The following is a 13,554-nucleotide window of genomic DNA, read 5'->3' as shown; positions in this document are numbered from 1 at the left end:
AAGCCTGAGTCTTTAAGGCAGTCAACACGTGCACTACCACCCCCTGCTGGTTATTCAAAGGAAAGAGACCGTGAGTTTATACAAGGATAGCTTCACTTACAAAGAACGTCTTTGTTATTATTTAGTCATGAATAAGTTGATAAGTTTCACTTATCAAATTCAGTCATTTTGTGTATTTTGCACAAAGTCAGAATAAAATAATTTACTGTTAATATAAAGGCTTTAAAAAAAGTATAATTTTTCATAAAATATAATGACTCTATTCTGATAATATAAGATTTTTTTGGATCTTCAGTGTTACCCTAACACTACATTGTGCACAGATGTGTTTTTTGGGTGTTTCAATTAAAAAATATTCCATCATTTTGTAACATTACAACTTTATGTGGACAGAAATGTGGAAGACTAGAGCAGATACTTAATAATCAGCTGCCAAAAAGCTAGGCTGAATGATATATCATCAATGAGATCCAGGAAAAATCACTTTGATTTCACAGTATTTGGCCAAGGTGCTGAACCTAAGCCTTATAAGCCTTAGAACTGAGAAAAAAAACTTGTATTCATGCCTCTGCTTCAATTATGTGACTCCTATTTTTGCCTCAACTGAATTTCATAACCTAAATCTGTAAAATAAAAATAGGACCAATGGCCCTGTAGCTTACAGGCCAAATTAAAAGCTTTGGGAAATGTATCCAGATGCCATTTATTATCACCCAGTTCTGTGTATTTATTATATTACAGAAATAGCCCATGTTTTGGTCATATTCCAATCAGATCTGTAAAAAATTAAAATTCCAACTTGATATCATTGATACTTACTGATTTATTGGATCAATCCACTTCCTATCTCTTACAATGGGAAAATTTTTCAGAGTTGCATCAAATCCAGAATCAGATCTGGACTGAAATAATTTCAATACCTTGTGTTGACATCATCATAAAGAAGCTGTATACTAAGTTTGAAGTCAATCAGAAGTATAGTTTGGGAGAAAAAGACAATTGAAATTTTTTCCCCATAAGAGCCCATGTTAAATTTTCCGTAAGTATCCGGATCCAGAAGAAGATCCTGATCAGTATGTGGACAATATGTTTTGGTCATCTCCCCATCAGGTCTGTAGTGTAGAAATTTTAAGTTGATATCATTTATATTTACTGAGTTATTGCATCGATCCACTTCTTATCTCTTATAATGGGGACATTTTTCAAAGTGGCACCAAATCCAGAATCAGATCCGGATCTAAATAATTTCACTAACTTTTGTTGACATCATCATAAAGAAGCTGTATACTAAGTTTGAAGTCAATCAGAATTGTAGTTTCGGAGAAGAAGACTATTGAAATTTTTGTAACGGATGACAGATGATGACGACGATGACGGAGACCACATGATGACAATAGCTTACAGCCTGTCGGCCGGTAAGCTAAAAACTAGTCCAGAATAACTTGACATAAGTGTGTCCAGTTACTACTTTAACAGTTATTTGTAGGAATTTGGAGCTCCAAGTTGAACCAAGCTCTGTTCAGAAGGCTCTGGGAATTCTTACTCAGAAGACGTACAAACCCTGACTGCTGGGACAGGTTTCCTAAAAGCATGTTGTTACTGATTATGTGTGCAAAAAAAAAAAAAAAAAAAAGTTGCAAAATGCTTCTTAGGAGCTTGATTCCAGGCGGACAGGCAGTAAAAAACAATTCTGATTCTGAGAACAGCAGCAGTAACTTTTTTTTCTTTTTTTAATTCAGATTTACTCTTCTGTTCAGATACCTTATGCAGAGACATCTGCTCTATGGAGTGTCTGTTAAAAACTGAGGTGAAACAGATTCATGCTCTGCTGATATTGTCAGACTCAGGTGTTTTGGAAGGAAATGGGGTAAGAAAAAGGGGTAGAGAGAGAATACTAGGTCAGAGGCTACAGTTGAACATCTCCTAGTAAAATACAAGGAAAAAACACTGAAAACAGGAAGCAGATACTGACAACTCCTAATGAGCAAAGAGAGACAGCTACATAAGTCAAGGGCGCAAGACAAAAGAGAAAGACAGAGAAAAAGAAAGAAAGCGACGGAGGGCAGTCCATGTACGGTCGAAGCCCATGTCCTGTGGCTGGAGTGCTACTCACCTGCGCCCTGCCGCTTCCACCAAGCTGCCCCCGCAAAGAGGAAGTGATGGGTGTGTGTATGCAGAGAAAAGAGGAAGCAGAGAGCAGAACAACCATGAGAAGAACTGCAAGGAGCGAAAGGGCCGAGTCACATCCACAGTGACGCAGTGGCCGGGAAGCTCAAGAGGAGGAGCAAACACTCAATTACTCGGTCAAAAACCAAAAAGAAATCACTCCAACGTCACACAGTGAGAACGTTTACATGCACAATAATATTCCATGATTCAGAATATGACAATATTCTGAATGTGGTGTCATGTAAACAGCATATTCTGAAAAAGGCCTTTCTCCAAATGGAGTATTTTCCAATTAAGACGTGTATGATATGTTGGTATTATTCTGGTTTCCTGTTTACGGTTTTTCTGAATATTCTGAATATGCATCTCATTTGCAGATTTTACCGCAGGCTGTGACCCACGGCCTCCTGTTTACTGTCAACTGGAGTAGAGACAGAGTTCCTCTCTGGTCCAGATGTGCGCTTTCCTTTTCTGTTCGGAGGGAGAAACACACCTACTTGTAAACATTACGAAAGAGGACAACAACTGGTTTTTGGATGTGAGCAAATATCCAAAAGTTGACCTATTCAAGAAGGTGTTTGAAGGAATGAAAGGGTGAGGCTGAGTTCACAGTGGAACATCTGCCACCAATAAAAAGCTTTGAGAAAAACCAATTTTGAATCAGGGTATTCAAAGCTTCATGAGTTGGAAAAAAGGACAGAAAACAGAATATTTTGTGCATGCCAACGTAGTCAGTGATTCAACAGATGACGTTAACATTATGTGCTAAATTTACATAGTAGTTGGAAAAAACAGTAAGTAGAGGTCAGGCCTAAATGATGTCAACTCACTTGTCCAGGTCGATGTCCAGGGCTTTATGAGGGTCATTGGGGTCTTTGTCGTCATCATCACTGGGTAAGGCATTCTGAAGTAACAAAAAACCAAAAACCAAACGTAGTGCAGACTTCAACTGAATTTTCAGACAATCAGCAAAAGAAAGACAGTGTTCATCCACCACTGTTATGTGAATATTAGGAGTCAGTTCATCATCATGGTGTAAATCTTTGCCAGGTAGACAGTATGTAAACAATGGTAATCTGAGGGTATGTCCAATTTTGACATTTTTTTAAGTACAAATTGAAAATGCCAATTAATAGCAGCATTTCATATTACATAATTTTTATTCAGATTCTGATTACCAGCCTGTTGTCTCAAAAGTGAAAATAATAAACGAATGTGCATTTGATTCCAAAGTCAGAGTTTCTCAGTTGGAAATAATGTTACTGAACCATAGCTGGTCAGAAAATTAGTATTGTGAATTAATGAGAATGAACTAAAATGACACAATACTCCCTGATTACGAATCTTTTTTTATTCTATTGACATCAAGTTGATGTCCATTTTGGAGGCATCATTGTCGTACACTTTGAAGCCCTCAAAAGCTCCTTCCTATACTGTTCTATTATTGTAAAAACTAACTTTTACAATGAACTTTGTCTTCTCTCCCTCTTTAGAGTTTACTGCATTACTGTAAAGACCCCTTTTCATTGGAAAACCAATGTGCCTTAACATCACAGCACAAAATAAAGAATATCAAGTGAGTTTACCTCTGGCATCTCCTCGGTAACAATGTCGACCTGGTGTGCAGGTGTGATGTCCTCCTCGCTCTCCGGGCCCGAATCGTGTTTCTTTCCTCGTCCACTGCGCTTTTCTTTCCTCTTCTTCTTCTCCTTCTTCTTCTTTTCTGCTCTCTCCTTCTGCCGACGCTCCTCCTCCAGCTTAACGTACTGGTCAGACATAGGCAGGCCTGTGAAAAAGGACAAAACACAAGGAGGAAAGATTTTATGCTTATGTGATTTATAATAAACAGCCTGGCCACCTGGATTTAACCAAACACAGAGTTCATATCCATCCACTGGATAATTACTGCAGTGATTAGTACCTCACAGCTGTATCAAGTTCTGGAACTCTAACTGATGCAGTGAGTAGCTTCTCAGTTTATCCATCAATTTGATGGAGAGCAGAAAATTAGACTGTGGAGCAATGGGAAAAGATTCTCTAATTCCCAAGTATTTTCATTTTCCCGTCAGTCACCTTAAGTTTCACGACAAAAATACCTTTAAAGGCACCAATGTGACCAAAGTCTGGTACTGGCTTTTGGAAAAATAAGGGAAAAGTTAACTGAAAGCCGATACATTATTGAAGTCATATTGTATACTCAAATATTACTTATTGCTCCAAGATGTGACTGAACTGCTTGAATGTGTTATACATGTGTAATATATGGTACTACATTCAAGCAGCTACAGCTACTACAGCCAGCTCTATGGAAAGATTTGGATGTGGCACCAAAGCTGAAGACACAGGAAGAGATAGCATTTAGATGAAATACGCAGTGTTTTATTCTCTGGAAATCAGTTATTTAAAACTGGAGGCTATATGGAGTACCATGTTTTTTGCAGGGTTATAAAGGCAATACATACTCATTTCTCAGTCTCTGTATAAATATATGGCTAAACAGGGAACATGCCAACAGCCTTAAAAACAAAAAATTATTTCAGATAAATGTAAATATTATAAAAGCTGTATGATTCAATAGGTTCACATTTCTTGAAGCTACTATCTAAATACTGTAATAATATACATCTGAAAATAATCAAAATGCATTTTTCGTGGTCAAATAAACCCCAAGCCCTTTAGAAATGTGAAGAAAAACCAGAGGTCTACTCAAACACCAGATAACCTGCTATTATTATTATGATCTAATTTCAATAACCATGAGTGTGAAATCAGTCCCACATTCTGCGTCAGCATTAGAACAGTGTATCCCACCTGGGACTTTGAGAGGCACACTGAGGTCAATCTGTACGACTGGAATATGCTCCACTCCAGGGGTGTCCTGGTACACCTACACGGACAGAAACATGTATTTAACCCAGCTGGAATTACACACGATGCTCCATTCAAGGCTAAGAATATTTTGAAGTCAGATTTAAATCATTGTACATTAGACATGAGATGTGTGTAGTTATTAATGGTCAAGACACCTTTTGAGAGGACGGAGAGGCCTTGATGTAGAATGGATTGTTGGCTTGCTCCTGCTTTCTGGCTTCCCTCCTCTGACACCGGAAAGACACAAACATGAATAAATCAATGATTCCTGACTTTAGTTATAGAAGGAGAGGTTATCTACAGCACATGCTGAAACTAAAAACCCACACACTCATGCACATAGAAACAATAGTTCAAAACATTCACCTCTAGACATTGCAGTTTATTCAAACTACTTATTTGACAGAGTGTTTTCCACATTCAGTGCTGTAGATGTGAGTTATTTCTGAAACAATGCCGCTGCAGTTATTGACCAGCCTACCCTTGCCAGCTCCTTCTCGTCCACCTCTGTGTGGCGGGGGCGGGAGTGTTTGGGCTCCTCCTTGGCAAAAATAGCCTTGGGCTGCTCATCCTCAGACTCGCTCTCAGATGGAGGCTCATTGATCCACGCGTCCAAGTCCAGACTGTAAGAAAGAAAATCGCAGAGTTATTTTGAGGGTGGTTTTTACTCAACAAAATTATTCATTCAGATAAACAAACCAAAGTCAGATGTCTACAATAATGTGCTTTTAATAACTGTGCATGCCGTGTAATGAGCTAACTCACCCTTCAGGAACAGGCACTTTCTTCTGTGCCTTAGGGGCGACAGGATTGAGTTCTCCAGCAAACAGTGCGTTGACCTCCTCTGCTATTTCTACATCCTTCTGCTGCAATTTTTGAATGTACTTGACAAGTTGTAGGATGCAGGAAGCCTGACAAAAAGTGGTAGAAACAAAAAAAGGTGAAAAATTCTTGACTGCTGTAGGAGCGTTAAAGGGGTCATATTTTGCTAAACCCACTTTTATTAGTCTTTGGTACATTTATTTGTGTATTTGCACCCTAACAGTTCATAAATTTGGATTTGAACCCTCCAGGTGCTGCAAAGCTATCTTTATATTCATTCCGGTAAAAATCAAGCGGATTTCTACAACCCATTTTAATTCCTTCTTCTGTTACATCTATAACTAGTTACGTCATGACATTTGCACATATAAGGTCAAGACTTCCAACAAACATTTTTCCAAGTGCGCTATAATTCTTTATCAGCAGCAGCGGTTGTAGTCCATACTGAAAATATGTCCAAACTTCACCTAAAACGTTCAGTTGTTGGTTGTATTAACGAACACAAGTGGCTGAATGCGACAGGGCAGCATGTCAACAACCTGGAGGGGGTGGGACGTGAAGTGGCTAATGTGCATTTGAAGAGCCAGCGCTCAAAACAACCTTTCTGGTGTCATTACTCAGAAATAGGGTTGAAGATGGACCTGAGCAGTTTAATCAATGAAGAATTCAGACCCAAGCATAGCATTTACAGTGGATGTAGACCACAGGGAAATGTTTTAAAATGGATAATTCCATTAAAAAAAAAAAAAAAGCAAAATATCTCTCCTTTAAAGCTAAAATGGTAATGACGATGCTCATCACTTGTCTTACCCTCTCCTGCACCTCCAGGTTGGCGCTCTGGACAAAGAGCGGCAGCCTGTCAATCATTAGCTGACTGGTTTCCTGTGCGGCTGTGCTGTCTGTGTTTCCTTCCTGGCTCTTCAGCACAGTGGCGAACAGCTTGGCTGCATTCTGCACATACACTGCCTGTATGTGGCCAGGTAGAGTGGCCACCTTAGGCCGCAACATGGCTTCCAGAGTCTGCATTGGGTTTTCCAGGTGTCTGTGAAGAAGAGTGAGATTTAGGCAAAGTCTAAGATGAGATTTGTTAAATCTATACAACAACCCTGCTTCATGATGATCGACCGACCCCTGTCAAGTATACTTTCTATATGCAATTGATGGAATAATTTTATAAAGAAAACAATCACTTGCTGCTACTTCTCTAAGTATTTCTAATTATTAGTGGATGGTAAATGTGGTTACAGTAGACTGGGTCACTACTGTGCCATTCATGGCTTCTGGTAGTCTGATTACATTCTATTTGGAAACACAGGCTGTCTCAAATGCACCGCCTAGTGGCAATATCGAGTATACAACTATATATATATATTTTTTCATTTTTAAATACATAGAAAACAAACACATTAAAGTTGTAAGCAGGTTGACAAACTCTATGGCATATTTGTAATGTGTGTCATCTCCTACAAGTATTTGTCCATGAATTAAATGTACGTACTCTGAGAACTCGCCGCAGATCCACGCTGCAGCGTACAACACTTCACAGATGCCGTTTCGTTGCATGTTGCCTGTCAACAGGTGGGCGTTGTCCAGTAGAGTAGCCATCTGGGCGACTGCGAAGGCCCGGATGGCTTTGACTCTGATAGCTACATCTAACATCTGAGAGGCGATGAGGTGGCCGTGCCGTGTGCCCTCTAATCGGGTCAGCTCAACCAAAATACTGATGTACCTGCAGATATACAGTAGTATTGTATAGATTTAGTATAGACTGACATTTAACTATGTATCCCTTCTTGAGGGAATTGAGTGGAAAATACAATAGAACAAAGTGTAACTATCTAGAGCAGGGGTCCCCAATCCTGGTCCTCAAGATCTACTATCCTGCATGTTTTAGATGTATCCCTCTTCCAACACACCTGATTCAAAAGATACGCCTATCATCAAGCTCTGCAGAAGCCTGAAAATGACCATCAGGTGTGCTGGAAGAGGGAAACATCTAAAACATGCAGGATAGTAGCTCTCAAGGACCAGGGTTGGGCACTCCTGATCTAGAGACACCGCTGGTGTGAATGAGAAGATTGACAAGACTGACCATTCAAAGTTGGTGATGTACTGGTAGTTGCTCTGGCTGCAGATGTCGATGATCTTGGTAAGTAGTTCATCTCTGTAGGTGGTTCCTTCTGCTTTGTCAACATGCAGCATCAACTTCTTTACAATCTCCATTAAGTTCTTTTTAGATACCTGGAAAGAACAGAAATCATTTAACCAACAGGGTGAAATATGAAAATCTGATCTCTTGTATAATATGAGAGTTCCCTGAAACCAACCTTTAAATTAAAAGGCATGTGGAGACAGTATGTAACACTGGTCTACAGGTAAAATGCTTACAGAATAAAAGTTGTTAATTTTTCTTTATTAGTGACTCAAATTTGGTAAAGTTGAAGTCAAAAGTGCTAGTTGCTTATAGTTTATAGTTTTAGATAATTTCTAAGAAATTGTAGCACAGTGATATAGGACTATTTCCTTTTTTCATAATTAGTAAATCAAAGTTCTTTTCAGTTTAGTGATGCATAGTTGAAAAATAACCGTACATTTGCTTGGTACCGTTTAAAATTTTCAATACCAATATCTATACTAATTCCAAAGCAATTCAGTACAACTATGCAAGTGTCATTTTTCAGCATATATATATATATATATATATATATATAAATAAACTGCTAACAACACAATAATTATAATCATTAATACATGAGGTATAAAGCTGTTGGTATATGTTGGATTTACTCTTGGGGTAGTTTCAGCAGTTCAGTGGGTTTCATGAAGTACTGAAGTCTGGTACCCAGTTTTGTTTTGGGTGTGAAAGACACATTTTCTGTAGAACTGCTTATTTTATTAGGCCAAACTGACCAGCGCCTGTGCTTCTACCTGTTGTAACCCAATGAAGACTTCTGACAGAATACAGAAGACAGCTGGTAAACTCTGGCATTTCTTAAAGGTTACTGATGTAATATTACGCCAAATGTCAAAGCGATGGGGTAACTTAGACAACAGGTTGATTACAATGATTAAAAACATTTCAGTAATGATACGAGACAGGTGTCTCATCGTACCATGCCATAAAGCAGGTCCAGAGCTCTCAGACGGATGGACTCGTCCTTGTCATCCAAACACTGAAGGATGAGGTCTTTATGGGACTGTACGGACTTGGGGTGGGTCTTCAGGATCTTGGACATGGCCAAAAGGCCCAGGTACTTCACTACATGAACACATGAATATACAAGACCTCAGTCATCATATTAACACACAAATGAAGCTTTTTCTCAACTGTGCGCAATTACTGTTATCATTATGTGATATCATTACATTATCTAAGCTCCTGTGATTCAGCTAAATATTTTAATTAATTAGTGTTACATAACAGGCACAATATCTGATTTATAGTTTTAAGGTGAATTTCATTTCTTTTCTTTCACTACTATTTTCATCCAAATGCTCTATCAGGCTGCATGCATATGTATGCAAAATTATGAACAACAAACTATCCACACAATTCTGCTATGTAAACCTTCTCTCCAATAGTTATGAGTATACATTAGACAAAGAAAAACTCAATGTAAAAACATAAAAGCAACATAAAAATTAAGGGAACAATGGAAAGGACACACAAACACACAGGACAAAACACACACTCAAAATGGTAGTTTATCCTTTAACCTCTTATGACCCCAGTAAAAAAAAAAAAAAACTAATTCCGAAGCCTGATGAACTACAGCAGGCCGTTGATCATCTATTTGGACGGAGACAAATGACTCGGGATTCTTCATAGTGACCGTGGGCTGAGGTGAGGCTGGACACTGCTGTAAATATAACAGTAATGAGGTGACCAGACACACGGCCTCAGAACAGCTGCAGAAGACGATGACGCAGCCACCAACGGTGAATCTTCTTACACTGTGGCAAAGTGACAGTTTGGTGAAATATTATGGGAAATGCCTGACTCTGTGCCATTTTGTCTCAGTAAGAAAAGTGATGAAATGTCACCTGGCATTTAAAAAAAAAAAACAAAAAAAAAAAAACAACAACCCAAAGGATGTGTTGGAAAAATCAAATCAATGGTATTGATTTTTCTTTCATGTATTACCATATATTTACTGAACTAAGTACAATTCTGCAGGTAAGCAAACCTTGATTAAATTTAAATATATACAGTACTGTGCAAAGTCTTAGACCAACATAGGTGTTTTGTTTTAGCAAGGTTATAATGTGCATCCATACAGTATGCATTATTCAGTCTCTGCAGAATATATAAGGAATGTGTAATTAAAAACATGTTAAGAAACAAAACTTTCAACACACCAAAGGTGCACATATTTAGGGTGACCTCCCTTTGCATTAAACATGTCATGGTTGTACGAGTCCATGTCAGGTCTTAATGCTTTTTGATGCTGAGCTGTACATACATATAGCATATTAACGAGATTCCAATGTGAGAAGCTCTTACAATATATGACCAAAGCCTACATCCACACTAATGATCTCAGTCCACTTAGACTCCACACACAAGTACCCAAAATGTTTTGTAAAGCATTCCAACACAACTGAGCTGATCATCACTGCTTGAATTACAGCTTGTCTGTTGAGACTGTAGTCAGTAGTGTAATTAAACTATACAACAGGTACTAACAGAGGAAACAACGGCAGTGCCTGTAATTCTGTATCTGTGCTGTTTTAAAAGGTGGTACTTGAGGTGTCATCTTGTTTTCATCTGGAATGGACATGTGACGGGGGTGCAATAAATCAGGTAGGCTTTCTACTTAGTGATGACACCCAATCAGATAACAAATGTGGGTGTCTGCGTCATTGTGTCAAAATGTTATAGCTTTGTACATCCACATTACAACGTGGCCTCCGTCACATCATTCATTTCAACATGCTGAAGATTAGAAAATCTGAACATCGTGACTTGATAATTTTGCTTTATGTGATCATTTTAAAAAATCTGGGAATGACTGAAGGAAGCTTGGTGTAATATATGATAATGTTAAGCAAGTAAACTAACAGTCGACCTGATTCCAGTTCAATATGGATTAAGTGTAAACACAGGTCCCACTAAATCACTAGTCCTAAACCTTCATGTGTTTTAATCCTGTGCACATATTTCCAGTATTTTCTTGTTTTATCTGAAGCACAGCACATTATAACCATGCGAAAACAACGATAAATGTGGTCTATACAGTACTAGATTTTTAGCATGATTTGAACTATACATTTCTTAAGCAATGCAATTTTAAACAAACCCCTTTTGTTTTGTTTTTTAAATAGACTTTTTCAGTCTTAGGTTTGTTACTTTACCATAACATCATCGCTTCAGTCTCTTTATAGTCTCTACTTTAGTCACTAATGTAGTGGAACGTGTTACCCTCAGGTGTGAGGATGTGAGCCAACAGGAGGTTCACTGGAAGGATAAACACCGCCTCACATGACAGGTTTACAGTCTGCTCTACTGACACCAGAAGTCTAGAAACTACTCCACACACAAATATCTACCTCTGGGGTTCCAGATAACTCGAATGGCTGTATGCTGCAATCTTAGGGGGTAATTACAGAACTGCCTCCTGTGTTTTATAGTTGAAAAGGGAAAACTTTTAGCCCTTGGCCTTTGTCATATTGGTTTTTTTTGCAAAGGGTTAGATCAGATGTGACTTAAGTGCATCAGTATTCTGAGCAGGCTGCCTAATTGAGGGTGAAAAGGTAATACTTTTCGAGTTATCCAGAGTCAGGGAGTCTACATTATTGTCGTCTAAATGGGTGGACTGTTCCATAGTCAGAAACACGCAGACAATGAGAAAATGACACACTGCAGGCATTGACAGAGGGCTCACAGTTCTGGTCCGAGTCTTCTATCAGGATTCGCAGTTTCTGCACACAGAGCTGAGGGGAAAAAAGAGAGACGAGAGAAAAACAGAGGGGGAGAAGGGATGAGCCATTAACGTCACCAGACACCTTTCCACACCAGTTTAAGGTTTAGTATACACACCAAGAGAAAAAAAAGTGTACCAAATAGGGACTGTGTTGAAATTTTCATGCATTTATTGAGAGTCACAAGGACTTATGGACAGAAAACAAACAGCTGTATTCGTCTTGAAAGCCCTTCTGACTGTTGTGTCTCTACTTAAAATATGCTAAAACAACAGCTATATAACAAGAAAGGCATCAGTGAAAGTATATGTTATGATTCAACTGGAGTGGAAAGGGTTGATCAGCAGCCATCTACATAAAAATGTGGAGACAGGAACCTTACCTGGATACTAGCACTGTGGTTAGGCATCCCGGATGACAAGGAAATCAGCACTGCATCGTGAGACAGAAAGTCAGAACTGAGCTAAATGACATATGCACCACCATTTTTAAGAGGAAAATAAAAATTTAGACATCTCAAATCTAGGCAGTGTTCATCATAATGATGCACAAAGGCTTATAACACCAGGACTGACCTGCAATCACAGTGTTGACACATTCATACAGCAGGGACATGGCAGAGGTACTGTGAGAGAAAATGACAGAGGTAAGAAGAAGCAGTAGTAGTGGCATTACTTTTTGTTACATAGTACCTGTCAGATCTGACCACTTCCACTCTGCAGAGAGAAGATAATAAGCAACGTTTTTCATCTCACCTGTGGATTAGGTTTGTCAGTGGTTCAATCAGCTTCTTCCCCAGGCGTGGCTCCAGCGGCGTGAGTGCACCAAACTGAGGGGAGACAAAGTCGAAACACTTCCAGTTTTGTCGCCACTGGTGATAATCCTCACCACTGTTGATTAGGCCAGTAGTATCGATTCTTCTTTTATGACCGATTCATTGTTGTATGGTAAGTGCAAACATGGAAATACGACCATCCCAATATGAAACCTCTATCAAGCTTAATATTCAACAATATACTGGATCTTGGAAAACTAACTCACCAGCTTGATGATCTTAATGAGGACCCAGTTATTAGTAGAGGAGGTCATGAGTTTGAAGAAGAGTGGGGCCAAGGACAGGTAGTTTTTGGGATTCCTTCGGGCCAGTTCACAGATAACATTTACTGCTGCTGACTGGACACCTAAAGAGGAGATACACATTGAACTGAAGCCAAGACTGTGCAAAGACCAATCAATTCTAATGTCAAACGTCATCATATAACATGAAATAAATAACAGTAGAAAATATCAAAAATCTAAACTTCAGTATGACAAATCCATTTTTCTTACAGAAACATGATTGTTTACTTGAGTGGACTGTTCAGGTATATTAATGGCCACAAATATCAGGTGCATCCTGCTGCAGTCGAATCTGACCCTCCATTGTCTGATAATAAACCAATAATATTGCAGCGAGGGATGACTTACTCTTAACAGAAATTGTGAAACAACTTGTGCCTCATTCCCCAGAGCATTTAGTTTAGAACATCACTATCACTCCATTCACAGGCAACCTTGGTAACTCACAGGCTCAATGTCAGCTAAATGCAACTGACAGAGCCACTAGTGTCTCATGACCACTGTGCAACTTATTACCAAACCTGGGCCAGTAACATGAAGGAGGTCAAATGTCACACTGTGTGCATTGTGTTCGTTCACTAGAAATGTCTTGTGTTTTTGGGGTGATGAGGAGATATGATGGACTTATTTTCAAAGAATCCTAAATCTGCA

At 38.9% G+C, this 13,554-nt stretch overlaps 1 protein-coding gene across 5 annotated transcripts in view; it reads right to left on the bottom strand.

The window, feature by feature from the left end:
* ap3d1 (adaptor related protein complex 3 subunit delta 1) overlaps positions 1-13,554 on the bottom strand; it is a 41,305-nt gene that overhangs the window by 17,049 nt on the left and 10,702 nt on the right. For 2 of the 5 annotated variants that reach the window (XM_030131891.1, XM_030131895.1), the window contains exons 7-22: positions 12,826-12,965; positions 12,540-12,613; positions 12,360-12,409; positions 12,167-12,216; positions 11,724-11,796; positions 8,976-9,121; positions 7,955-8,103; positions 7,361-7,591; positions 6,673-6,904; positions 5,806-5,951; positions 5,522-5,663; positions 5,196-5,267; positions 4,981-5,056; positions 3,756-3,955; positions 3,000-3,073; positions 2,114-2,137 (exon numbers count right to left, since the gene is read on the bottom strand). In XM_030131891.1, coding sequence (XP_029987751.1) covers positions 2,114-2,137; positions 3,000-3,073; positions 3,756-3,955; positions 4,981-5,056; positions 5,196-5,267; positions 5,522-5,663; positions 5,806-5,951; positions 6,673-6,904; positions 7,361-7,591; positions 7,955-8,103; positions 8,976-9,121; positions 11,724-11,796; positions 12,167-12,216; positions 12,360-12,409; positions 12,540-12,613; positions 12,826-12,965 — 1,879 coding nt within the window. The remainder of the gene's footprint in view (positions 1-2,113; positions 2,138-2,999; positions 3,074-3,755; positions 3,956-4,980; positions 5,057-5,195; positions 5,268-5,521; positions 5,664-5,805; positions 5,952-6,672; positions 6,905-7,360; positions 7,592-7,954; positions 8,104-8,975; positions 9,122-11,723; positions 11,797-12,166; positions 12,217-12,359; positions 12,410-12,539; positions 12,614-12,825; positions 12,966-13,554) is intronic. The other 3 variants (XM_030131892.1, XM_030131893.1, XM_030131894.1) reach the window with 3 other exon arrangements.

The sequence above is a fragment of the Sphaeramia orbicularis genome, chromosome 4, assembly GCF_902148855.1.
Source record: "Sphaeramia orbicularis chromosome 4, fSphaOr1.1, whole genome shotgun sequence".
NCBI classification, from domain to species: domain Eukaryota; kingdom Metazoa; phylum Chordata; class Actinopteri; order Kurtiformes; family Apogonidae; genus Sphaeramia; species Sphaeramia orbicularis.
Note: the sequence above shows the minus strand (reverse complement) of the source record. Positions and strands in the feature narration are given on the sequence as shown.